This window comes from Sinocyclocheilus anshuiensis, unplaced genomic scaffold, assembly GCF_001515605.1.
Source record: "Sinocyclocheilus anshuiensis isolate Anshui unplaced genomic scaffold, SAMN03320099.WGS_v1.1 scaffold97, whole genome shotgun sequence".
NCBI classification, from domain to species: domain Eukaryota; kingdom Metazoa; phylum Chordata; class Actinopteri; order Cypriniformes; family Cyprinidae; genus Sinocyclocheilus; species Sinocyclocheilus anshuiensis.
Window position 1 is genome coordinate 114,632 of NW_015540854.1, and position 26,483 is coordinate 141,114.

At 39.3% G+C, this 26,483-nt stretch overlaps 2 protein-coding genes across 3 annotated transcripts in view; both read left to right on the forward strand.

The window, feature by feature from the left end:
* Positions 1–17,920, forward strand: part of LOC107687775 (homeobox protein Hox-B3a) — a 19,085-nt gene extending 1,165 nt beyond the window's left edge. Inside the window, exons 2-4 of one of the 2 annotated variants that reach the window (XM_016485231.1) lie at positions 8,040–8,106; positions 14,864–15,461; positions 16,165–17,920. In XM_016485231.1, coding sequence (XP_016340717.1) covers positions 14,972–15,461; positions 16,165–16,925 — 1,251 coding nt within the window. In that variant the 5' untranslated portion in view covers positions 8,040–8,106; positions 14,864–14,971 and the 3' untranslated portion in view covers positions 16,926–17,920. Of the gene's footprint in view, positions 1–8,039; positions 8,107–11,089; positions 11,149–14,863; positions 15,462–16,164 lie in introns of those variants that run through there. The other variant, XM_016485232.1, reaches the window with a different exon arrangement.
* A 2,883-nt stretch (positions 17,921–20,803) lies between these two features.
* Positions 20,804–23,252, forward strand: LOC107687781 (homeobox protein Hox-B2a). Its single transcript, XM_016485237.1, has 2 exons — positions 20,804–21,293; positions 22,113–23,252. The coding sequence occupies exons 1-2, from the start codon at positions 20,849–20,851 to the stop codon at positions 22,850–22,852; spliced, it is 1,185 nt and encodes a 394-aa protein (XP_016340723.1). The 5' UTR covers positions 20,804–20,848; the 3' UTR covers positions 22,853–23,252.
* Positions 23,253–26,483: the final 3,231 nt, after the last annotated feature.

Here is a 26,483-nt window from a genome sequence, read left to right on the forward strand (position 1 = left end):
TCCCTACAAGTGATTTCAGTACTGTGAAAACTGAAAGAATAGCACAGAAATATACCTCATTGGCTGGCATGCTATTTGAACTGTATTCCCCCCCTTATCTGCTCACGAGGAGGAGGCTTGTCAAGTGAGCAACTTTACCTGTAGTAAATCTTGTTTATGACGTGTTAATGTTATTTCGTAGAGATGGCAATAATTGTGCAATGCACATGCGCCGCTGAAGAAGACGACCACAAACAAAGAGGTTAATCGATCTTTATTGTTTTATTCACACAAACATAAAAACATACGTTTATTGTAATCCATGGGCTTAAGGTAAAAATAAAAATATAATAGTTATTGTTACTGTTAACAACAATAAATGAGCAGCAGGAATACTACTACTACTACTACTACTAATAATAATAATGAGTCCGGGGACCCTTTGCTTTATAGCATTGCCATTGTTTTATTCACCTCCTCCCCACCTGGGTAATACAAACCTTTGTGTAGCAAAATTAGAATAACTCCTTGGCTCCTATCAAATATTAATGGGCACACCGGCATTGCAAACACGTTCAAAATGTATAATTCCAGCAGCGCTCCTTGTTGCCGGGCGCTGTGTCAAAAACAATATTCGAGCTCATTTTGGAGGATGCGCAGGGGGCGAAAAGATGGGACATTTTTTCGTGCAGGGACTCGCCAGGCGGATCTCATATCTGATTTCACGAGTTTAGTGACAGCCGAGGTTGAATAAATGATTCAAAATGCCAGTCAGTTTAGATAGACTTTAAGAGTCCCTATATCTATGTAGAAAAAATAGTTGTGTTCATGTGTAGTCTTATAGTTAGGTTAATCACAGAAGTCAGTGATATAGATCAAATAACATTTATGCAATCAAATATGCATCCTTTATATTTAATTAATAATTATTAATGACCACATTAATAATTGTTACGTTTTAAATCTTAGTATGACAGCCGTACAAATTACGAGCAATGTAAGTAAGCATCAGCATTAAAATCCTGGAGTAAAACCATTTAAATGTCCATAAAGCAATTTCAAATAATTGTATATCAATTTATTTTGCGTTTTGATAATTATATGTAATGAATAGGCCTGTGTATATGACGGGGAATGTTAATGCTTGTTGGCCTTTTTTCTTGTTTATCAAACAGTATTCCGATAGTTCATCACTAGCAAGTTTCCTTAGTCTTTGGATTGGATGTTGGCCATATTGTCCTCTTATTGCATCCAAATGTACACTAACAAGATGGAGCAATGTATAAACTAAGCTGCTGTTTAGCAATTTAATTTTCAAACCTTCTATCATTTTGACTAATTTAAAGCAAACTTTACCACACTTGATAGAGCAAGACATAAGCGTAAGACAATCCAATTTTAAAATATATTTAATAATAATATAATAATAATAACAACAACAACAACAATAATAAAGAGATTTCGGTATGGCTAACTTAGCTAATGCACACCATTTTCTGTGGAATGTTAAGTATAAGTCGTAAATAAAAATACATAAAATAAATGTCGTATGTTTGTACCACTAAACGATCATAGTTGGATGTTCAACGATGATAGTTGTGTTTTCGCAATCACTAAACGATCACAGTGACTATCAAAACTATCACTAAGCATGGTGGCTAAATGCAATCATGTTTTTGGTCCCATACGGAATCTATAAGCCCTTTTGTCTCTCATTGAATTCGTCATTTTATTAGGCCAGCAGTAGCAGTTGTATGTAGCTACGATTTATTTTATGTTAGCTTAGGTGAGTTTTCCAGGTGTTTCCCCTGTCTCCTAATGCACGAATAATTACCCATTTGGAAATAAATCAATATCAAACCTCTCTCTAATTCATAACGGTCTACACAGAGCAGCGATTGAAAGCACATGAAAAATGAGCAGAGAAACGCTATCCAGAGGCTACATGCTGGATTTTCATCCATTTGAGGAGCATGGGGGAGCGCGATAAGAGAATTCAGCCGGAAATGTTCGAGCCACACTCTTAAAAATAAAGGTGCTTCACGATGCCATAGAAGAACCTTTTTGTCTAAATGGTTCCATAAAGAACCTTTAACATCTGAAGAACCTTTCTGTTTCACAAAAGGTTCTTTGTGGCGAAAGAAGGTTCTTCAGATTATAAAAAGGTAAGAAAGAGATGGTTCTTTAAAGAACCTTTAACTGAATGGTTCTTTGTGGAACCAAAAATGGTTCTTCTATGGCATCGCTTGAAGAACCTTTTGAAGCACCTTTATTTTTAAGAGTGCAGCGTCTGCCTTTTTATGCAGTGGCTAAGAATAGCATGGATACTATAATCACACTTTTAAATAGTTATAATTGAACTTCCGTCTATGTCTGCTCGGTGTGTGTAAGCGCACGCGCCTGTTGTTTTCTGCTATCTCTGCGTGGGTAGTGTACAACCTAGCACACAAAAGCCTCGAAGAACGAAAGCCAAGTGCAGTGACTTGAAGGTTTGCAGTGTAAGGCTAGTGAATGCAGGCAATAGGCATTAGGGCAAAGCTAGCAAAACAAAACCAACTGAAGCTACCACATGAAAGACTGCGCGAGCTTATTTTTGTAAACTCAAGAGAAAAAGTATCACGCTTTTCCTATTTACTGGAATTTGGCATCATTCCCTTAAAATGAAAAAAGGAGACAAGAAACGTGTTGGATGTCGACAGGGAAGGGAACAATTATCGGAACGAGGTTGACCGTGTTCGCCCTTGCCGAAGCCTGCAGGTTGCAATAACCATATGGCCCATGTGTTGGCCCCGTAGCCGTGCAGTCCCCTATTGGACAAACGAACCCCGTTGGCTTCTCCACTCTGTGTGTCCTGTCAGTCCACTGGTTCACTAGTTCATCGTGTCAATCCACCCTGTTCCGCGCAAGCAGCGAGAGGCGAACAGACAGCTTGAGGCTAGAGGTGGAATCTTTCGCCTGCTGGTGAGTGGTGCTCCAGAGCAGTCACACGCCAAGACTCAGAGCCTGGGGTTCGGCTGTAGGAAAAAAGAGCTCCCGGAGTATTGGGGTTGTGGACGCCTAAGTGGAGTGCGCGCGCATTAGCAGTTCCCAACGCGCCTATGAACGCTTTGATCCACAAAGTAGCCTCTTTTTGTTTTATGCAAACGTTTAAAAACCGGCAAGGAAGCTATAAAACGTTACCTTCTGGCATCGAGCAACCATTTATATACATCTATAAAACAATCCTTGCATGGCAGTCAATCTGTTCCGTCGTTTTGCGTAAATATTCCAAAAACAAAGACCCATCTTCAGCCGAGAGATCGGGAGGAATGCTGGATGTCAGGTAAGATTTGCAAGCTTCGAATGATGCCGCATGCCTGGACTCTTCCTTGTGTCCCGAGCTCTTCTGCCGACAAGTCATTAATTATCCGTTGTGTGACCTAGAGTCATCCCTTGGTGTGCCCGACTTCGAAAACGTTTTTCTTTGTTTTCAAACAACCGAAGACACTTGCCTTCAAATTGGTAAACGATGAGGGCTAAAAGTTGGCTCATTCACCACATACCTCACTGCTTTTCTTTTATTAGCCTGGGGTTCTGTATATTTTTAAAACACTTTTATTTTTATTTTTATCGACATTATACCTCATAAGTTTCCTTATCAGTCAGCCTAATTTCTCAAATGCAAACTAATTGGAGAAGTGTGGAGATTCGCGCAGAGGCCTGAAAGTGTAAAAAGAAGACAGATTTATGACCTAAACAGAGGACTGCTTATTCTACAAACAGCTTCTAATTTCGACCTTTGCTTTTTGCTCTCCACTGAACGCGCCACAGGTATCCCAAAATGGCCTTATGGCCATTTGGTCTTGTTATTATTTTTTTCAATTTTGCTGCTTGTAAAACGACTGGTGTCCCTAAAACCTACAGTAGGCGCTGGCTGTCAAAGGTAATAGAGGAGCGGTTAATAATTCAAATGTGGCCTCAAGGTAGACGGCTATATTGAAACATAATGTCTCCTCTGTGTTCCCAGCTCCTTGGTCGTTTAAACGTGGACTTTTTAAATAAAGAAAATAAATAAATAATTATATAAGCAAATAAAATAGCTTAGCTCGAATAACTTGTGCACAGTTTACAGTTTACTATAGCCAAACCGTGTAGTGACTTTCATAAATTTTAATACAAATATATATATATATATATATATATATATATATATATTGTGATTATAATTAATTACAAAAATGAATAATTTCAAAAATCTCTCGCGTAAAATGTAACACTTTAGTCTATTATATGGTTTGTCTTTTTCAGTTAATTAAGACGGGAGAAATTTGCTTTTGCATATTACCTAGAACGAAGACATAATATAATTAAATGTCAACAAACTTTGACTATAAATCACTTACAGGTTCTGAGACAAATGTTTGACATCAAACAAGTAAAACCTACATTGTCACTTGCAGACATATGCACCAAAAGGTACTAAAAGCTCAGAAAACAGTCATCTGAGTCAATCTGCGCGCTTTGACACATTTTGAAAAATCTCTTCTCTAAGTAGTACTTTTGGTTTTGTTGTTGTCTTGATGGTCGTTAGTCCAAAAGAGAAATTGTGACCAGCGGTTTCCGTGAACTAGCGTACAGGTCTGAATAAAACCACAAAAGTCTAAGTGGATATAATTTAATTGATTTTATCATAAATCACTGACAGTACAGAGAGAGGACCAGTTAGAGAGAGCAATTTAAAGAACAGTGCGATTGTCAACTAGGTCATAAAGCTTTTTTTATGTATATATTTTCCAGTCTAAGAATGGTTTATTGCTGTCATAATTATCACAGTCTGTAATTTTCATGGGCACCAGTGCTGCAATGGTGTGTGGAGCTATGTAGCTTTGCTAAAGCGCGTATTTACATGGCGACCACAAAATAAATCATCCAATGACTGATTTAACTTATCTTTTACTCTTAAAGTTAAAATTAGATCCAACTGCAACTGTTTCACTTCTAACAGGGTGCAATTTTATTTTCTCTGCTCATTTGTCAGATTTGTAAAGTTGGCAGTTTTGGGGACCCTGGGGGCATGGGCCTGGGTTGACCCAAAGACCCTGTCTCTTCCTCAGTCAGTGTCTTCATTCAAAAAAAAAGTTAAACATTATCCACCCTATGCACAGATGGTCCTTAAAAATTAACTTTGTGGTCGAAAACCTTTTGGATAAATATAACTTTTGATATAAGACCATCTGAATGAGTTCTATTAGAGCAAGGAGGGTTACAGGGCGTTGTGCACTAATGCATAATCTTCGGGTTTTTAATTTCGTTTAGTTAGCCTTACCATTAAGTCCACTTGGACGATATTTTAATCACGGTTAAGCTTTAGAGCGGGTCAATTAAACAATATATCATTAAGTAATACAAACATAACATTTACACAAAGAAAACCAGCTGATCCCGCTCTTAAACAATAAAGAAAGATTAATTCGCATATGAGAAAAAGTTCTTCTTGGTGCGCGTCTTTGTTGTGACCATTGCGCACAGGTCAGTAAGGCGAACCAGAAATCTTTAGTTGATGCTATATGCGTGGGTGTCAGAAACCAAGCCCCCTACCCATTCACACAGCAAGAGAGGGAAAGAACTCCTTTAATCGTTCAAAGATTGGCCACAGAAGGCCTAACGTATCCAGCGGCCTCACACTGAAGTTTGTGGTGTTGAAAGTTGGATGTCATCCGCCAGAATGCAAGAGAAAAGAAGACATAGCTAGCCGCTCCCAGCTTAAAACAGCCTCCTCTCTCGGCATTCGGGTATGCTAAGCGTTCGAGCTCATTACTTTTCAAAGCACTGGAATCCAACGAACGGACTTGATGAAAGCTCACCATTTCTGTGATGGGGAGGCGATTTCAGTGTTTTTGCTGGGTGTCACTGAAGAAAACGAGGCAGAAGTCATTAATTGCGGATTCCAAATGAAAATGCATATTTCCTATTTCTGGATTTATTAGACTAGAGACTTTAAAAAGGATAAAAAGGATTCAGGGCATTATTTTGGATTTGGAAAGAGGGCCCTTAAGGTAGTCACTACTAAGTCGCCAGTTCACAACCGCCTGGTAAATTACACAACAAATGGAATGAGGTCGGATTCGCGCTGACTTCCAGAAGGTGCCATACGTGCTTTTTAAGAGTCTGTGGACGTACAGAACGGGAAATTAATGCATAAATATAAGACATTACAAGGGGATTCCAAAGTACCTCTGATTGATCATTAATCTGGTGAGTTATCGCACCTCCGCGGAAAGGTCAAGCTGCAAACCCAGTGCCAATCTGTCAAAGCCAAGCCGCGCGCCTCTTTTAGTTTCGCGTGTTTTTTCTCTCTCCCGTGTTCTTACGTACGTGTTGCATGCATATTTTTAAAACAAAGACATATATTACAGATGGCTATGACCATACAGTGGGTGATGCAATATCCGAGGGTGAGGGATAATAGAGGTGAAAATGTAACTGGTTTATAAGTGAGTAGACATGAGTGCAAATAAGTTCACAGTGTTATATGCAGCTATGCAGTATAAGAGTAGCTTTACTATATTTAAACGGTCATACAAACCCAACACAATCTCCCATTGCCCTGCATCCACTTAATATGCATTTATATAAATGATGCAGGAGCCCTTTGTTGCAAAGCCTGCAGTAATGAGCGCACGTGAATCCGGTTGTTGTTCCTTCCGACCCTTCTATAGCCTGAACAATAAATATACACTATTGGAACGCTTTCCGTGTAATAGAGGAGAAGCTGGTTCTGGTTCTGCTAAGCCGTTGCTCTGTGGTTGCTTTCTCTTCCATTTTCCTCACTAAAAATTGGCTCATCAGCTCTTCTGGCTGGGAGCTGCCTCCTCCCTTTGTTCGGAGAGCAGCAGCGTTCCTGCTTGCTGGGGCACGAGCACCCTTCACTTTACAGGTAACTTTAGGTTAGTCCAGCAAGGCTGCGGGTCGCTGGCGTGTTACCGGGGACGAATCGACCCAAAAATACCCGGAAAGCGGTAGAAACGGGCCCGGGTGCTGGGAATGGAATCGAGCCAACGGCGTGCGTAAGTGCGGGGATGCAATAAATAACTTTATAGCGCTGTAGGCCGCAGAGTCGGGGAGGTCGGGGGAATCCTCGTTTTGATTTATGTGTTTGGGGTAGCTGTCACGAGCCGGCGAACGAAACCGTCCAACGTTTTTATTCCACTTTTAATAAGCGCTGCTATGCAGACCAGCAAGGCCATTTCATTCCATTTCTGTTCAGGCCATCGCCTACTGTATATATCCATTTTCGGTCCTCCAGGGCACCCGTTTGGATTAAGGATTGTGTTTATCAAGTTTATGGCCGGATTTTATACCAGAATGGTGGGGCTCTTGCTTCATGATTTTCTCAGTGGTCGCCGAACGTTGTTGCATGCTATATTTAATAATTTTCAATCTGTTTCGTAATTTGTCTGATTTATATGATGATTATATTTAAACGTTTAATGTTGCTGTTGTTGTTATTATTATTATTGTTATTATATGTTTATCTGTTTTTAACTGTTATCTATTTTTGGGATGTTATTTAACTATAAATAACTAAATATTGCTTAACATAACAGTAGGCCATTCTTTTTTCACAAGGCCAGGAGAGCTTGTTATGCTATTAAACTCTGAGGAAAAATGCGATTTAACTACAGATTTTCAGTATCACGTTTTTATTCCTTTATTAATCTATATTTTCAGTGTTTGAGCGCATGTATGGTTTGGGTTTTCAAATGACCCTTCTGTCAGTAAATCCGTTAGCAAGGCCAAAGGTTGTTTTAAATGATTAGAAATATCATACTTAATTCAATACATGTTGAAAATCAATAGAAGTAAGGGACTTTGGGATACAGCTTAAACATTTTCGTTGGCCTGGAATTTCTCTCTGTATTCCCGAACATAATTTAAGGTTAACATGTCGGTCAACAGTGGCCAACCATCAAATTGTCTTCGAGGTCAATTTCTCTACATGAGGTCTGGTGTTCTCGATTGGATTTTTGGCGACCCCGTTTTGATAGCATCTCTCCTTTTTTCTGTTCCTCTACTTACAGTTCCTTCTCGTTATCAAGAAGTTGTATCCTTGCATAAAACCTAGAAGTGATAAAGGACAATATCTCGGTAAGTGATTCAATCTTTTTGCGTTTGACAGTGATTTATACCCTTTGGTTATGTGTTTGAGGAAGAGTCTTTTTTCTTAAACATTGGTATTATTATGAAATCTGAATTTAGATTTTTACTGATTTAAATAATAAAACAAATGTTTTATTAAAATGTTTTAATTTCAAAGACATTTTCATACAATGCAACATCAGAATATTAGCTGCAATAGCATGTAATGCAGTACCATACAAATGCATGTTTGATTGCATATAATGAACCCAATTTGATGGCAATTATACCGTTGCATACTGGGTGAACAAATTTCATAAAAAATAATAATTAAAAAAAAAAAAAATCAGGCCCCTATGTTATATGCTATATTTATAGATGCGTATCTCTTGTGTGCTGCATCCACGTTGTCTTTGAAATGTATACAAAGAATGTTGCCATTAGGAAAAAACGGTTCATGTTTGTTTGAAACAGCCTGTGAAATCTGCATTGCAGTGATATAGACTTATAGAGACGTGGATGGTGATTACGTGCTTTTTTATTTTTTGGGCTGCTCATGCATGACATTTATTTCCAGAGTCTTTGAAAAAATCGTTTGACACCTTTAATAATTGCTTCGCAAACGGTGACTCGCAACTCACAGTCCCACGCTAAAATAACATTCACAACATGTTTTTACCATGTAAATAAACATCCAAACAACAACATTAACAGCTGCTCATGAATTGTTTTGCCAAAAGGCTACTGGAGATATTTGCTGTCTTGTTGTATGCCATATATTAATTTCAGGGGCACAACAATCTGAAAATATATATTTCCATTAATGCCATTATTTGTTAAGACCAATGTCCTATTGACGTAACACAATTTCCTCTTTAAATTGTTCCTACAGTACTAATTGTAATTGACTTAAGGCAATGGTTTGCAAAAACTTTTTTTTCCTTTTTATCACTGTTCTTAAAAATTGAATTTTGTAGAAATGACGTATCACAAACTAAAATACTCCATACAGCTGCATAATCTATACAATTTTAATACTTCTTCAATGTCCTTTTTCAACACAGACATACATTAGACTTAAAACGAACTCAATTTTAATAAAAAAAAAGGAGTATCCAGGGATTGGCGTGAGGTGGATAGAATGTCCGAAATTGTAGTTTTGTTTCTGGTTTCTCGAGATGTACATCCATGGAAATAAAGCACCGAGGCTGTGGTTGTCTTTTTTGTATTCCAATGAAAAAGAACGATAAATGCAACATCCATCAACGCGCAGCTCAATATGCTGTCCTTTTTGAAAATTAACAATATGATTCGCAGTCCATGAAAATCAGCATGACATAATCCGAACTGTAAAATTCGACAAACTCTCCGAACAATAACAGTCTGTTAATGTTTATATCACAGCTGAAAGATGGCAAAATGGAAGAGTAGAATTTGTGTTTTCTGCATTTCGTTGCCTCAGCCCACGTGTTAGTTAATTAGTGCCCTTTTAAGTGGCTCCCCATTGGATCCTTTTAGCAAAGGTTGCAAAATAAGGAACAATACTGTTTAGTAAAAAGTTGCAGACACCTACATTTTTGCCTTGTGCCTTCCTCCCACACCGTTGGTGATGCTCCCTATTCAAGCACCTAGAAGAAATGCATCTTTTTAAAGTTGCCTGTTTACAGCTGCCTGTGTATGGTGGAAGTCATAAATCTTACGTAGCCATAAACGACGGGGGTAGTGTCCTGAATAATAAAAATATAGAGAGAGAGAGGGAGACGTGGTGTTTGGCTTAAGGAGAGAGAAGTAGCAATATCTTCTGAACACCTTGGTGTTTCCCCCATTTTTTTCCATTTTGCTCTCGTGCCGGCTTTCTTCCTCGTTTCCTTTTCGCGTTTTTCCATTCTGTCCTCCATCCTTAAATGATATGATGATAATGTTGTCCTTTTTGTAGCCTACAGTAAAAACAGAAGGGACTGTCTCGTCTATTTTTAACGTGCACGCGTCATCTATGATACTCGCAGGACTTGTGTGACCAGGATTCGACAGAGCTTCTTAATATATATAAAAAAAAACGTTATTTTTGGTAATTTGTTTTCACACCCCTCCCTCAGGTCTCAAGTCCGCCTGTTGTCTGTTCTCTTGTTCTTAGACCCCCACCTCATTGGCTTTTATATTTTGCTCCTAACTTATTATACTAGTTTGGTGTGTTGGCAGGGATGTGATGAAATATTAACAATACAGATAGAATGTTGTTTCTGCCTCAAGCTAGAAGCAAACCGGCGCTAAGAACGTACTTCCTGGTAATTTAATATACACTGGCAGAGTAAGAGAGGGAGAGAGAAATGGGTCCTCTCCGCTATAGTTGCCTATTAAACAATGTTACTAGAGCATAATAGTTCAACCACACAAGTGAAAGAGACTCGGGGAAAAAAACTCTTCAGCTTCCGTTATCTTTATCTTGTCCCGAGCGCCTGCAATTAGCATAAGTTTTCACTGGTGACGCTGTTTGATGGGGATTAACGCTTGCGCCTCTCACATCCAGCCTGCTCCGTTATTTACAATAGCTGGAAAGGCCTGGTGTTGACTACATACAATAACCTAGCAAAGACGAGCAAATAATACCAGCAGATCCCGGGCCCCGACATGAGACAGGGAGATGTTACGGCGAATCGGGAGCCCACCTCGGATGATGATGTTCAATTTTCCGCCGTGAGGAAAAGGCAAGGGGAGATTGAAGGCGAAATCTGAGGCCATTGTTATCTGCGAGCAGGGCGTACCAGTCGACAGGGCGGCCAGGAGCAGTGCTGCCTGTCCATTTGCAGCCCCCCTCGCATACCTCAGATCTTTCATGCTAGACCGTCTCCCCCTTTCGCGAGCCGAGGGGAATCGTTCAGCAGCGCCCGCACTCTGGCGCGGGGCAGCCGTGCACGAGATACCCGGCGTTTGACGCGCGCTGTTTGGCTGGAATATCGAAACTGGTTGAGCTTTGGGCTTTTTTATTGATTGCAGCGTGGCCGAATGTGGAAAATATGATGCCTGCCCGCGCGTCTCTCGTCGGAGGCTAAGGTAAGCTGGTCTGAAATAGGCTATCAGTTTGTGAATGGCGGTATGTGTGTCCTAGTGATTTATGACCGTATGACTCCAAACGCGGTTCAAGAAGAGTTCACAATGCTTTAAGCTTCCATTGAAGCTAGAGCTTTCTTTCCGCTACCTCTGAATAAATGCACCCCAGATTGCATTATCTACTCTAATTTTGGCTTTGTTACATAAAGGAAATCATTTCTGTGGGATGTTTCTTTTCATATTTGGCTTTGGTAGAAAAGCGTGCGATTCATTTTTCAAGACTGAGCTGGTGTTTTAAAGCGAGCAAATAAAATGCGGTGGTTAAACGTCAGTATGAAATATTCAAATTATTTAACGATTTCAGCAAATAGTTCGATTGGCACCAAGGTGTGTTTTCATTTGATATTGAATTTGCACATTCAAGGCCTATTCTTTCCGAATGCAAAGACTGTGGGTGTCTCTAATCGAAATATTTACCTACTATATTTTTGGGGTTATATGTAAGCTATTCTTTAGAAATGTACATATATATCAGGTAACTTATTTTCGAATAGCAAATAGGCGCCCAAGCAATGTTATGTTGTTTTTGTTGACGTTTGGTTTGGTCCTGCTCCTACTACGTCCGCTCTCGACTCCGTAATTGTGTTAGGGTTGGATCTACAGAAAAGTTGGTTATTGTGTTACCGTAACAAGAGGGCCAAGACATTACGTGTTCCATTTAATGGAACTGCGATATGATTTCATATCTATTATGCCTGTTTTTATATCCCCCTCTTCCTCTCCCCTTTCTCTCCCCTGAACAATTCCTTCGAGTAAATGATTAGGATTCCGGCCGTCCTCTTCGAAGATAAATGACCGACATTTGTGACGTTGAGACTGAGTCGATGTCCAAAAGCTGTAGCTCACATTTACGCTTTATACAACAGAAACACAAACCTCTCCTCAATATTTACAGATTTATTTCTAAATAATAGAATATTAATGGTAGGATTAGAAATATATAATGCAGTGAAGTACATTTTATAATCAGAAAGAATGATATCTTCGAAAAAGAAATTCACCGACTATTCCAGTTCATTTTAACAAAGGACTTTTTTCTTTATGAGTTAAGCTTCTACAATAATGTATTTATGATCCCTGAAGCTTAATGTTGGTTCAAAATGTTATGGCAGCTTTCAATCGCTTTTCTTGTTGTTTTTAAACAAACAAAAGAAAAAAAAAAACATATAGGCTACTGTTTTAGAACAATATAATATCAGGATGATTAATTCAGATAGTATTTTAAAACCACATATGCTATCTGTGGAACACTTTATTATTATTATTATTATTGGATAGATAGATAGATAGATAGAATTACAAACCAGTATTATTCATTACTTGATCAAATGAATACTTTTTCTTTCGTTTTCTTTCTATCTTTATTGTATTTGTATTTGATTTTCGCAACGAAAGCAAATAATTAAATTACTACATATAGGCTACTGTTTTAGAACAATATAATATCAGGATGATTAATTCAGATAGTATTTCAAAACCACATATGCTATCTGTGGAACACTTTATTATTATTATTATTATTGGATAGATAGATAGATAGATAGAATTACAAACCAGTATTATTCATTACTTGATCAAATGAATACTTTTTCTTTCGTTTTCTTTCTATCTTTATTGTATTTGTATTTGATTTTCGCAACGAAAGCAAATAATTAAATTACTAAACAATCACAAGACGCTAAACAGGGTTAATGTAAAACAGGCCTTCGTTACATTTTTTTTTCATGTATGTGTACGTATCCAACGAAATATAAGACAGTATTAAAATACTAATTTAGTCTTCCAGTCATGTTAGTACATTTATGTACCATTTATGGAAAACGACCTACTACGACAACTCAACACTTTTCGGAGGATACTCGTACCAGGGGGCAAACGGTTTTGGCTATGATGCCCCAGCACCAGCCTTCCAGAACTCGGCACATCTTGAGGGTGACTACCAAAGGTCTGCATGCTCCCTACAGTCGCTTGGCACCAGCGCACCCCCACAGCCTCAGCATGCCAAGACGAAAGAGCTTAATGGCAGCTGCATGCGGCCCAGTCTGCCACCTGAACACCACCCACCCCCCCAGGTTTCCCCTCCTCAGAACGCTGTAAACGTTGCTGCCTCAAATGCCACCCAGCAGCCAGGCGGCAGCGGTGGTGGCGGGGCCGGCAGTGGGGGCACGGCCAAATCGTCATCCAAGTCGATATGCTATCTGTGGAACACTTTATTATTATTATTATTATTGGATAGATAGATAGATAGATAGAATTACAAACCAGTATTATTCATTACTTGATCAAATGAATACTTTTTCTTTCGTTTTCTTTCTATCTTTATTGTATTTGTATTTGATTTTCGCAACGAAAGCAAATAATTAAATTACTAAACAATCACAAGACGCTAAACAGGGTTAATGTAAAACAGGCCTTCGTTACATTTTTTTTTCATGTATGTGTACGTATCCAACGAAATATAAGACAGTATTAAAATACTAATTTAGTCTTCCAGTCATGTTAGTACATTTATGTACCATTTATGGTAATATACATATAATTAATTTTAAATTTCCAGCTCAGGCATATAATTTGTAGCTATGGAGGAAGGACACGAAATAATTACAATAATTGTATTGCCCACTGTGAAGTGAACTTGCAAGTATATGGTAAAACAAAAGCCACAGTGGTCCTCCTAAAACATCTTACGCAATATCTTGGCTTCCCCTTAGTCTGTTTAATAACATTTACTACCCAGGCGAGTGAGTGAGAATAAATGCTAGGTGCCTGTAAGTGTTTGAGTGATCGTTTTCGCCCAGTCCTCTCAGCAACCCCAGAGCCAAGCTGCGACGTCTTGAGCTTTTTAAAGGGCTGGATTTGTCTATTTCTGTCCAGCGATCATTATGAATAACACCATCCGAAGCTTCCGGTGAAGCTTTGCCTATGCGTTCATAAAGGCCAGCAACAAAGTTTAAGAAACACAATGCCGGTTTGTCAGGTTTAAATGTTGCCCAAATACGTTTGTTTGTAACTGGAGAAAGCCCTCCAAAGATGGCCTTTGTGTCGGAGGCAAGAGCTCTCATATGTCCGCAGAGCTCGCCTGTATTGTCCATATTTATTTTTCTCTTTTAATACCGCTTTGTTGTCTTTTATTGTGTTTGTTCAGTCCTGTTTTAATTGCAAAAATAAAATATATATGAAATGTTTTTAAACAATATCAGAAGCTCAGAATGGAGCCCTAGTGTCAGCCTAAAACACATCTTGGCCAGTGATTTATAACATCTTAATTTTTATAATAGGAGAGTATTTTATTTATTTATTTATTTATTTTCTTAACCACTTGCATATCAGTAAGAACAATGACCACAACACAAAACATTTATTTAAGGGACAGAAGCAAGATAAATCTGTAATAAGTACAATTTAAATAACATGCAATAGAAACAAAAATTTGATTAAACAATTCAGATGAAATGTAGTCCTCCAGTTCTAACCCTTATGTGTGGCTTGTTATGATGTGCAAAAGAGAGAAAGTGAGGGGGGGTGGTAAAAAAAAGAGAGAGAGAGCATCTGCAGGCTGCGTTGTGGGAACATGCTATTCATGTCATGGCGTCTTTCAGTGCAGTAAGATGGATTTACCTCGCGCCTCTCTTATTATGTGCCTCTTATAACCTTTCAGGTCAGCTTCCAAGAGGCCATTGGAAAGAGACCGTCACGTGACATCTAGTGCCAATGTTCTTCCAGAAGGTCGTCAGGACCCTGGTAGCCGGTAACTCGATTTTTGGAAATGCAGAAAACGACCTACTACGACAACTCAACACTTTTCGGAGGATACTCGTACCAGGGGGCAAACGGTTTTGGCTATGATGCCCCAGCACCAGCCTTCCAGAACTCGGCACATCTTGAGGGTGACTACCAAAGGTCTGCATGCTCCCTACAGTCGCTTGGCACCAGCGCACCCCCACAGCCTCAGCATGCCAAGACGAAAGAGCTTAATGGCAGCTGCATGCGGCCCAGTCTGCCTCCTGAACACCACCCACTCCCCCAGGTTTCCCCTCCTCAGAACGCTGTAAACATTGCTGCCTCAAATGCCACCCAGCAGCCAGGTGGTAGCGGTGGTGGTGGGGCTGGCAGCGGGGGCATGGCCAAATCGTCATCCAAGTCATCCTCTCTGGCCCCAAACCCAGCTCTCACGAAGCAAATCTTTCCATGGATGAAGGAGTCACGTCAGAACACCAAGCAAAAAAACACCTCCCCTAGTGCAAGCTCAGCTAACGGTGTGTTTGCCAAACCCCCTCTTCTCTTCTGTTCTATTCTCTACTCTTCTCACCCTTCTTGACCGAGACAGATGCTGGCCAACATTGTTAGCTTGAAATGGGATACAATGGGGGTGGGACTAAATCAGACCATGCCCATTTAAAATGTTTTCGATATTTTTTAGTGGCTGGATGTTTAACGAGGGTACAGGTCGGTGTATTTCAATTTATTGTACAACCAAAATGAGTCTCAGAATTGTGATGATTATATGATTATACACTCTGACTATAAAACCATCAGACAAAAAAAAAATCAGTACACAAAGATTATTGTTCAGATTTTAGATAGCAGCAATGCCACATCACTTGTCATACATAATTATTGTGTCCTGATAACAGAAGATTTATCCCACAAGCCTCTGAATCTGCATGTAGAGGTTTCTATCGTCTTAATCCTCCCTGTAAACCATTCAAAAGACAAACCATGTAGCAAACACACCGTTGCCTAGTACACAGTATGAATCTGGCCCTGGGCTTTAGTTGTAATGTGATTTACATACACAAGGTCAATGTTAGGGCATGCATCTCTTAATAAATGCCAAAGTTATGAAGTGTTGACAACCAATATCAGGGGGATAAGTTTTTCATGGCCGGCTTTATTAGTGGGAACGATGCATTCAATTTCCGTGTGGAGTAATTATGTTTTATTTCATTCTCACCCCAGCGGAGAGCAGCGGTGGTGAGAAAAGCCCTCCAGGTTCTGCAGCTTCCAAGAGAGCACGCACCGCTTACACCAGCGCTCAGCTGGTGGAGCTCGAGAAGGAGTTTCACTTCAACCGATATCTGTGCCGGCCGAGGCGCGTGGAGATGGCCAATCTGCTCAATCTTAGCGAGCGGCAGATCAAGATTTGGTTCCAGAACAGGAGAATGAAGTACAAGAAGGATCAAAAGTTGAAAGGCATCGGCTCGTCCTCAGGAGGGCCCTCCCCCACAGGAAGCCCACCTCTCCCAATGCAGTCCTCAGCTGGTTTTATGAACTCTATGCACTCAATGGGCAGTTATGATGCTCCCTCCCCACCATCTTTTAACAAGCCCCATCAAAATGCATATGCCATGTCAACAGCCTATCAGAACCCAATGAAAGGTTGCCCGCCCCAACAGAAGTATGGAAACACTGCACCGGATTATGACCCACACGGGCTACAGGGTAACAGTGGCACCTATGGGACACCAAACATGCAGGGTAGCCCAGTGTATGTGGGAGGCAGCTATGTTGATGCCATGCCTGCCACTGGGCCTTCTATGTATGGCCTCAATCACCTACCACACCACCAGTCAGCAAGCATGGACTACAACGGTGCCACACAGATGTCGGCGAACCAGCACCATGGACCGTGTGACCCACATCCGTCATATACGGATCTGTCTGCGCACCATCCTTCTCAGGGTAGAATCCAAGAAGCACCCAAGTTGACTCATCTGTAGCAGGTTTGGACAAAAAAACAAAACAAAAAAAAAAACAGAAAAAATGAAAGGAAGACAAAGGAAACAGACTAACCCATGGGGCGATGCAATGGGGTTGAAAAAGATGATCCAGTGGTTTCTTGCCATGACTAGAACAGCGGTTTGTGTCAATGTTGTCCTTCCATTAATACGTGAACACACCTGAATTTAGTATCCATAGGTCTGAATACCCCTTTAAATGATACACTTCATGAAAAGTGGCTAGTTTATGCCAAGGAATAGACTGTCTAGCTGTACGACCTCATTACATCATCCTAAATATTTGTGTATTTCTTCAGCATTATTGCTGCATTCCTCACACTTTGGAGGGCGGTACGGTATAGCTTACATTTAAATTACTGGTGCAAGAAAACCACTGGATTGTTTTCGTCCACCACCCTTATTTCACATACCTCCTTTTTTAAACGTCTCAAAAAAACAGTCGATTTTTTTATTAACTTGTTCCCAAAACAGCAGTAGACTGGCACCTTGTCTTTAACAAGACACCGTGATCAAGATATTCATCTCTTTTAAGTCCGTTTTACACTATGCTACCTATCACTATTAATGATAAGTAAATAACATTTTATGGCTTTGACACAGGGTAAAAAAGAAGAGTTGAGAATACTAGTAAATTAAAGTTCATTCCCTCGTTCTCAACTCGCTGCCCCCTCCCTCTCCCTCTCCCTCATACTCCTTCCCCAGTTCTTTATCTTTCTCAATCTTTGGGTTCGCCTACATTAGTCCAAACTAATATGGAAGGCCCACATTTGCTCATATCTTGACTTAACGTGGAAACAGGGTATATTTGAACAAAAATGCATGTCCGGGAAACCAAGCCAGGGCGCAGACGTCTTTGTTTACGCCTAATGCGCTCTCGTCTGGGCATCATTGTTGCACTTAGAGTTTACATTTAATGGGTGAGGAAGAAAAGTAAATCTTATTTTGAATCGGAAGACCTTCAATCAGCGTCTTTCGCTAAGTGTTCAAGTGAACATTCATAAATATATATTTATTTGTTATAGCCAGTTTAAATACTTTCTTTTTTTGTATTATTTATCCCCATGTATTTATATCGATAAAAATGTACTTTTTTAGTATCTACCTGTTATAAAAAAGACGCTGTGTTCTTGTCATTGTAACAAATTAATTTTTAGTTCTTGTATTTTAGAGATATGTAGGTTTATGTTACCCTTGTATAAATAATGTCTTGACTTGTACAGGGGGCGCAAGAACGGAATCAAACCGTTCCCGCATAGTCGAGATTTAGACGAAATATAGCGAAACATTTTGAGAACTTCATTTGTCCTTTGTAACTACTTTTATTTCCTTGTTAAGAGTTGGTTGTTGAACAATTCTTTAATAAAATGTTATGTTATTCATTTCCACTCTAGAAGTTCATGAGTTTACCAAACAGACTCACACGAATTTACAGGCAAAGGCTGAAAGGGGTGGGGGTGGGGGATCTTCGAGGCCTGTGAAAGAGCCCTGGAGGCCGCGCCTGCAATGGTCACGTGAAGGGAGTCCAATAAAATCGTCGAACACTCATAACTGGTTATGGAATTAAAACAAATGATTACAAATAATCCCAAGTTTAAAGAAGAAAAGTACAGATAATAGATGACTAAACATATTTTTGCTTGTTGGATCTCGATCGATTATTGTAGCAAAAAAAAAAAAAAAAACCTTGCTGTCTGTGCTCATTTATTTAGCGACAGATTTGATTTTAGCATGCCCAGGCTTTAGACAAATGTATACAATGAAAGTTGGAACCGCGTGAATACAAAATAAAGTAATTAAATAGGCCTATTACAACAGTGATAATTTCCATGGCATGCACAAAAAACCAACGCGGCGCTTAGCGGTTTGCAATTACCTGATTTCTCAACATGTGATTGATTAAACGTTTTATACTATTACAGATATTTATACTACCTTAATGTGTCTAAATATCTCATAAAAACACATCAAAGCTGTTATCAGAATAAAAAATGGCATAAGAAGCAAGTTCTTGCATTTTAAATAAATACACAGAAAATACAGTCACATTTGTACGGACGTAAGGTATCAAACAGTCAAATATTCTAACTTTTTCATGCATTTTAGATGATAGATAGATAGATAGATAGACAGACAGATAGACAGATAGATAGATAGTCACAGCATAAGACATATCGTAAGAAATCCCTTTAAGCATTTAAAATGGTTGTTCAGTTCGTCCCAGAATGTAATAATTATTTTCCAGCGGAAAAAAAAAACAGTTGAAAAAAAAGGATCACTTGACAACTGTTTATGCTACTACTGTCCGAAATAGAAACATAAAACACACAAACAATAAATAAAAAGAGAGATTATCAGTGCGTCCCAGTCCCTCGCAGTAAACTCCGTTCTGTAGTGAAGGGAGGCCTTTTAGATTGACCCCTTTCCAAAGTGCCCACGGCCTACAGCTTGCTTTGCATTTCCTTTAAAATTCCCAAACACCCACACAGGGTTATAGCCTATCTGTTTCCACTGTTCTTTTAGAGGAGAAAAACGACGAAACGAAGCTATCCGAATTATTGTGAAGTCAGTTTCAGATTACAGCTGGCTGCAACACAATTTAGTTTTAATCTCTAATCCTATCGATGCGACTGGCCAATAGAATTTAATCCAATGCAGAAAAAATAATACTGGAAAAAAATCCACAAATCTACGAGGGAATAATGGGGGTTTTCTTTGTTGTGATCTTCGAGGAAAAATGCGAATTCTTGAGGGTGGCTGCTGTCAAGCGCTTTGCCGGCGAAAAGATTGATCACCCTTGCTGCCTCTCTACTCCTGCTCTAAAAATATCTACCCCCTTTTCCCATTCGTTTTAAACTTTGACGCAACCAATATTGCTTAGTTTTTCATCAACTAAGATTATATTGATGCTTTCTTCGTCCAATGTGCAATAGAATTTCAAGTAAACATACGCAATTTCCAGTCGTAAAGCGCGACCTCACGATGAACTTTTGGTTGTCACAGTCAGCAAATGTTTCACACACGCACACCGCTAACAACTATTTTTCTTGCGGTATTATACGTCCCATCTACACCTTCATTTTAAGAAATAAGCAAAATATTTATAAAAACATTTGACAATTATCTAACTTGCAAACTTACGCTCTTTAATGTCCCAGTTTTCAGCAATTCTTCAGAGGCTGTGTTTATAAAAAAATCTAATTAAAGGTAAACCTCAAAATAATTTATTTGTATAGTAATAGCTGGGAATGTCCTATTCGGCAAATGTGGCAGACAATCTCACCATCACTCTTGTACATCCTTATTTATGTGCTTGATAAATGAAATATTTCTAGACCTACATCTCTTGTCTGTTAGTCTTGTCAAAAGTTTTAAGATTAATGACCCTTGATTGTAAATACGCAAGAAGCCATATTGTGGATGTCCTTATCAGGCAAGGCCTGTGAATTATTACATCACCGGTAGTTCTGCATTTGGATTGTTATTGTCTAACACAAGAGGCCCGCACTTCATCCCTTGCAACAAAACAGGACTGACCGAACACATGGCAGCCGAGAGCCTTTTTTATTATTATTTCGTCCATATTACAATAAGAACTGGATTATAATATCCTGTTGTATTTTTTTTTTAGCAATTCAGACGAATATTGCTTTCTTCTGCCACCAGGCCCCGAATTTCGATTGGCTGAGATGAGTCATGTGACCAGGAATTGGCTGCAATTTCGCCCATAGTCTTCAGTTTAGTAGACCCTGGTCCCCATACGCTAGTAATATCACCAATATACACAATTATTAAAGCCCGCAAATGCCGTCATAGCAGGAACGCAAAATAAATCCTAGATTTTTGGATGTTATTTTTTTGCGTATGTTGGTGTCGCTGGACGCCCTTTTTGCCCAGGCGAAGCGATGAATTTTGAATTTGAGAGGGAGATTGGGTTCATCAACAGCCAGCCTTCCCTTGCAGAGTGCCTGACGTCTTTCCCCGCTGTCCTGGAGTCATTTCAAACTTCATCAATCAAGGACTCGACAGCAATTCCACCTCCTTTCGAGCACACCATCCCTAGTCTGAGTCCCTGCACAGGCAACCAGGCGCGACCGAGGAGCCAAAAGCGAACAGCCTCCAATGGCCTCCAGCTCCGGACACAAACAGCACCGCCGACGCAGCACCAGCAAGGCCCGGCCCTGCTGTCGGGTGGCGCGCCCCTGGCCCACGAGTTCCCATGGATGAAAGAGAAAAAATCTTCCAAGAAGTGCCCCAAGCTCGGAGCCACTGCTGCTGCTGCTGCAGTAGCAGCCTCCCCATCTCAGGCATCCTCCGGATACACAACCGCGGGACTGGAGTCCCCGACAGGTACGTTTATCAAAGCAGTGAACGCATTTGTTGTGCATTTTGGACATTTCCCCTGAATGATTCGTGACTCGAATAGAAGTCAATCTAGCTAAATCTCTAAAGAATTTAATTGTCTGTTATTATAACCTAATTATTACAGCGTGATTTCACATGCTTCGAATTTTTACGCAATTAAAAAAAAATGCCCTTTCGAAATTGTTCTTTTTCCTATTTGTATGTGATGGACGGCATAACCTGCTTTGGATAGGCTTGTATTCGAGCTCTCTGTATTTAGGGATAATATTTAGGAATAATTGTGTAATTTCATCTGATGTCTATACATTTCAAGCACCATTAAGCATGCAAAAGTGTTGTGCAATTTATATATATATATATATATTTAAAATCCCGTTCCAGTAATGTTTTTTAAAAAATAAAAAGGCACCCCTCCCCCATTTCTTATCACATACAAAACTATGTACATTCTGAAAGATTACGTTGCCATCCTGCAGATAGTAGATCTTGATCTAGAATAACGATTTCATCGCAATTGATGTCAGCTGAGACTCGATATTTATTCATAACCTTGTTTCATGGCTTGGGGAGCCATTTTGGATATGAGTATATATTGTGAAAGCTGTGGAACGCTACAAAATATGGGGCTTGCTGAAATAACGCTTGTACACCACAAGACATGCCTAACCATTGCAGTCACTGCTACATGACAAGCCCAAACCACAGGGCTGTTCGAGACTGGGATTTTATTGTCATCTGGACAATTTCTCATATGAAGTTCGATGACTTCGCCTTTTGTACTTATTTCTGTTTTGATTCTTGCAGAGGCTCAAGGTGGACTGGATAATGGCAGCGGTTCACGGAGGCTGAGGACCGCATACACCAACACGCAGCTACTTGAATTGGAGAAGGAGTTTCACTTTAACAAATACCTCTGTCGGCCCCGGCGCGTTGAAATAGCAGCACTTTTGGATCTAACCGAGCGCCAAGTCAAAGTGTGGTTTCAAAATCGACGCATGAAGCACAAAAGACAAACTACGCACCACCGGGACGGGCAAGAAGGCGAGCCCAGCGGTTTCGAGCACCTGGAGGGAACCGACGCTGCTTCGCCGTATTCGAGCCAATCACTGGAAGTATCTGGTTCTGGCTCTGGTTCGGCAGCAACCTCCGAGAGTGAGACGTGCCCGACAACTGCCTCCTACACGAACAGTGCGGACAAAAGACAGCCCACGCCTGAAGAGGGCCAGGCGAACCAGCCGGAGCCTGCATCTGTTCCTGACACAGCGGTTCACTCCCCCCCGTATCCAACGCCTACTGCAGATAACCCCACCACAATGGCTGAGGGCCGAGCAGCTGGGCCGGAGCATTCGTTCACAGAGCCGCAGGATACCACCTCTCTACCCGATTTGAATTTCTTTTCGACGGACTCCTGCCTGCATATTTCGGACGCTTTATCGCCGAGTTTGCAGAGCTCACTGGACAGTCCAGTTGACTTCTCTGAGGAAGATTTTGACTTGTTTACGAGCACCCTTTGTACTATAGATTTGCAGCATTTACAGTTCTGAACAATTATGACATCAAAATGCATACAAGAACAATCGAACTCCATCTTATTGCAATGTCATCATGAATGCTTCTCGACCGCAACATTCCTATAATGAGACATTAAAAAAAATGAAAAGAGATCTACCTAAACAGTTTTTTAAACAAAAACAAAAAGGCGTGAAACAATGCCTAAAAGGAAATAAATTGTTCCTTATTTTGAAAATACGATGATGTAATCTTTTTGAATACACATCGGGATGGCCCCTGTCGAGGTTTCAGGTATTTTATTGCCTTTTGATTCTCGGATTTTAGTTTATGTCGACTAACAGATGAATGGTTGCGGACTTTTTCAGTGAAACTCAATCATTGGAATCTCAGGAATTGTGCCAGACATAAGGGTAGTTGAACTGCTTTTAGCAATTCTCCCAAGGCGGGCGTTGTCCCTATTGAATAATTTTAGAACTAGTTTATTTATTGAGATTCTTTAATAGTAAATTTCAAATTTATTTATTGTACGTTATTTTCATAGTTGAAATAAAAAATAAACCAACAACATGGTGGAGCGAATGTGATTTGATTCTGTAAGCTTTAATGAATAATTTCATAAGGAATGTTTAATATTTTAATATAGGCTAAATCAAGACATTCATTTTAAGAATTTGTTCTTTCTCCTTGGTATTGATGTATTGTGGAGAAACTAGCCTACACAATTGAGTCCGCAGGTTGAGTTAATGTTTGAGGAACGTTATTAAGAGTATATGCAAAGATTATTTTTATAATAGCTACTAATTATTATTATTATTATTATTATTATTATTATTGTTACTATTATTATTGTTGTTACCATTATATTGTGATGAATGATATTCTGAGTTATTAATACTCGTACGAGAAAGAGGTGAGAGCTGCATAAGCTCAGGGGAAAAAAGAATAAGCCAGTAAACGTAGTAAAATTCAAAATATATTTTTAAAACACAAGCAACAAATCCGACGAACCTTTCTAAACAATGCAGCACGAACAGTGATTATCATTAATTTCTGTAATGAAAAATGCAAACAATATATTCTTTACAAAATCGGCTGTTTGATAACATTAGACGTAAAAGGATATGATTAATTTTAGATGGACGATTAAACGAGCAAAAAATAAAAATAAAAAATAAATTCACGGGATAATGACTGGGCTGTGGGCTTCCATTGCTGCACTCGCCCTGATTCAAAATGGCGCTCGAAAAACAATGAAGGATATGAACAATAAAGCGGCAGCCATTATGGATAGTTTAGGCTGCAGCTGCGAGCGGGATGCTCCGAGCTGGCTCGTTGTCAGTTGAAAACGTCAATTTAGACAAACACAGGCCAGATTTGTATCAGTTAAAACAACGATTCTTTAATTGTTATTTTTTAATATATTGTAATAGCCTAAATATTGGACACCTTATGTAACAGCTGGATCTTAGCCCTTATGGAGGAGAATCATCTTACAATAACACGGTGGTTAATACTACTACTACTACTACAACTACTACTACTACTACTAATAATAATTATTATTATTATTATTCACATCCCTACTTTAAATTATTATCAGACTGTGAGAGTAATACCATAAAACACAGCATATGGTACAAAAAGGCCTTGATAAACCTTATTGCCTATTTTATTATTCCTATTTGTCTCTGACCCAGATAGAATGTACATAATGTTTCCATCACCCAGGTCAGACTTCTGTTATCTCTCTGTTATGATTTTGAATCAGCAAGTAAAACAACATTTAAATGCAATTTAAATATTTGAATAGGTCTTTTTTGCTTGGTTTACATGAGCAGTACCAGTAAATGACCCCTGTGTGCGTTGAACAGGTGCTCTGCTCATATTACTGGAAAGGTGGATCTGGTCACAGCACTATGGCAGCTAGGAGTTTAATGCTATATGTGTACAATAGCCACACACTGAATTAATACACTCACCTGCATTCATCAGAATTAAGGACAATTGAATTATATCCAATCTCAAGCAAAAGCTTAAGTTTGCTGTTGTGTCAAGAGTAGAAGTGTGACATACAGATGGATAAATAAAATGACAGATGTCTCTTGTGCAGATGAGTAAAAAAGGAATGTGATTTTGGATGGCTGGCTGGCATCTATCCCTAAATTCCAGTGTCCATTTCAAGTCATCAAGTTTGATTTAAAGTATTTAGTTTTTCTTGTTTAGGTCCTGGTTTGGGATTTCTTAATTTCCTGATGCAAGCATATATAGCACTCTCTCATTTCAGACATCTGCCCTACTTATGTTTAATTCACCTGAGACAGGTGAGAGAGATTTACATATCAACATATTTCCAGACAAGATAAAGAACTTCTTCTCTGCCCCGAGGCCACACAAGTATGGTAAATATTAAAACTCTAGTGGTGATTTTTTCCCCCATTAGCCTGATAATTTGAGGTGTGGCTGGGTCAAGTTTTATCTCAGTCCTTATGGTTTGCTTGGTGGCTTGCCAGCTCATATTTATCGGTACAGCTCTTTCTGTTTATATATTTTGCAGAGCACAGTACTTTGGGACAGCGAAATCTAAAATAAGGAGAGGCGTGGTGGCATAGGGATTTTCTCACATGAGAAAATGGGCCAATGTTTACAGTCGTGCATCCTGGGTAATGCTATGCCTGAAGCAGTGGTGGGACTAGCCAAGATTAAAGTGGAAATGTCTCCTGCCCTATTTCAGTCAAACCACCATGAAGGCTCAGTTTAATCACTGAAGTGGCTAGGAAACCAAAGTACTTTGTCATTGAACAACAACAATAACAATGGTAACAGCAAAACATTATCTTTGCTTATTTTAGAATGGCCTTATAAGACTTTACGGTTAGCAATGTAAACACATCGTATTGGATTTTGAGCTCTGTAAATAGCTCCCTTTGTAATAACTCTTGTATTCATTTGTTTAGCAAAGACGTTTGTTCATAAAAGCCTGTGACTACACAGCTACTGGTCATATGCTTATCAAATGAAGCAGTATAGCATATGTGGATCAAAACGGTAACTGCCAATTTAAAAAGAACCCCAAAGATGTTAATGCAACAATACCATTAAGATGCACCACTTTGTGCTCTGAAAACAGAGTGATTACAATGCCAACTGAAACCTCTCCTGTGACATTTCATAACGTGAAACATTTCATAGCTTGTGCAGTTTAATTTGCAGAACGTGTTCGGCATGCAGCCTTAGCACATTTGTTACTGAAAAACAAGACACATCAGTTTCATATAAAGTCTCTATTTTTCAAACATTAAGTCATGTATTGCGTAATAGATCGTTTTATTTACACTCTAAAAAATGCTGGGTTGTTTCAACCCAACTTTGGGTCAAATTTGAACTAACCCAACTTTTGGGTTAAAAATGTAATGTAAAAATTTAACCCAACGGTTGGGTTAGTCCATATTTGACCCAAAGTTGGGTTGAAACAACCAAGCATTTTGAAATAGATAATAAAAAAAATAACAAGATATTTTCACATATATGGACATTTCAAATGCATATAGATCTGATAATCATTATATAATGTTTGATAATGACATCATAAAGAGGTATTATAAAGTTTTGGTCTCTCTATGAAATCTTTTCTATGTAAAGAATGCTGACAAATAGTAAAAGGAA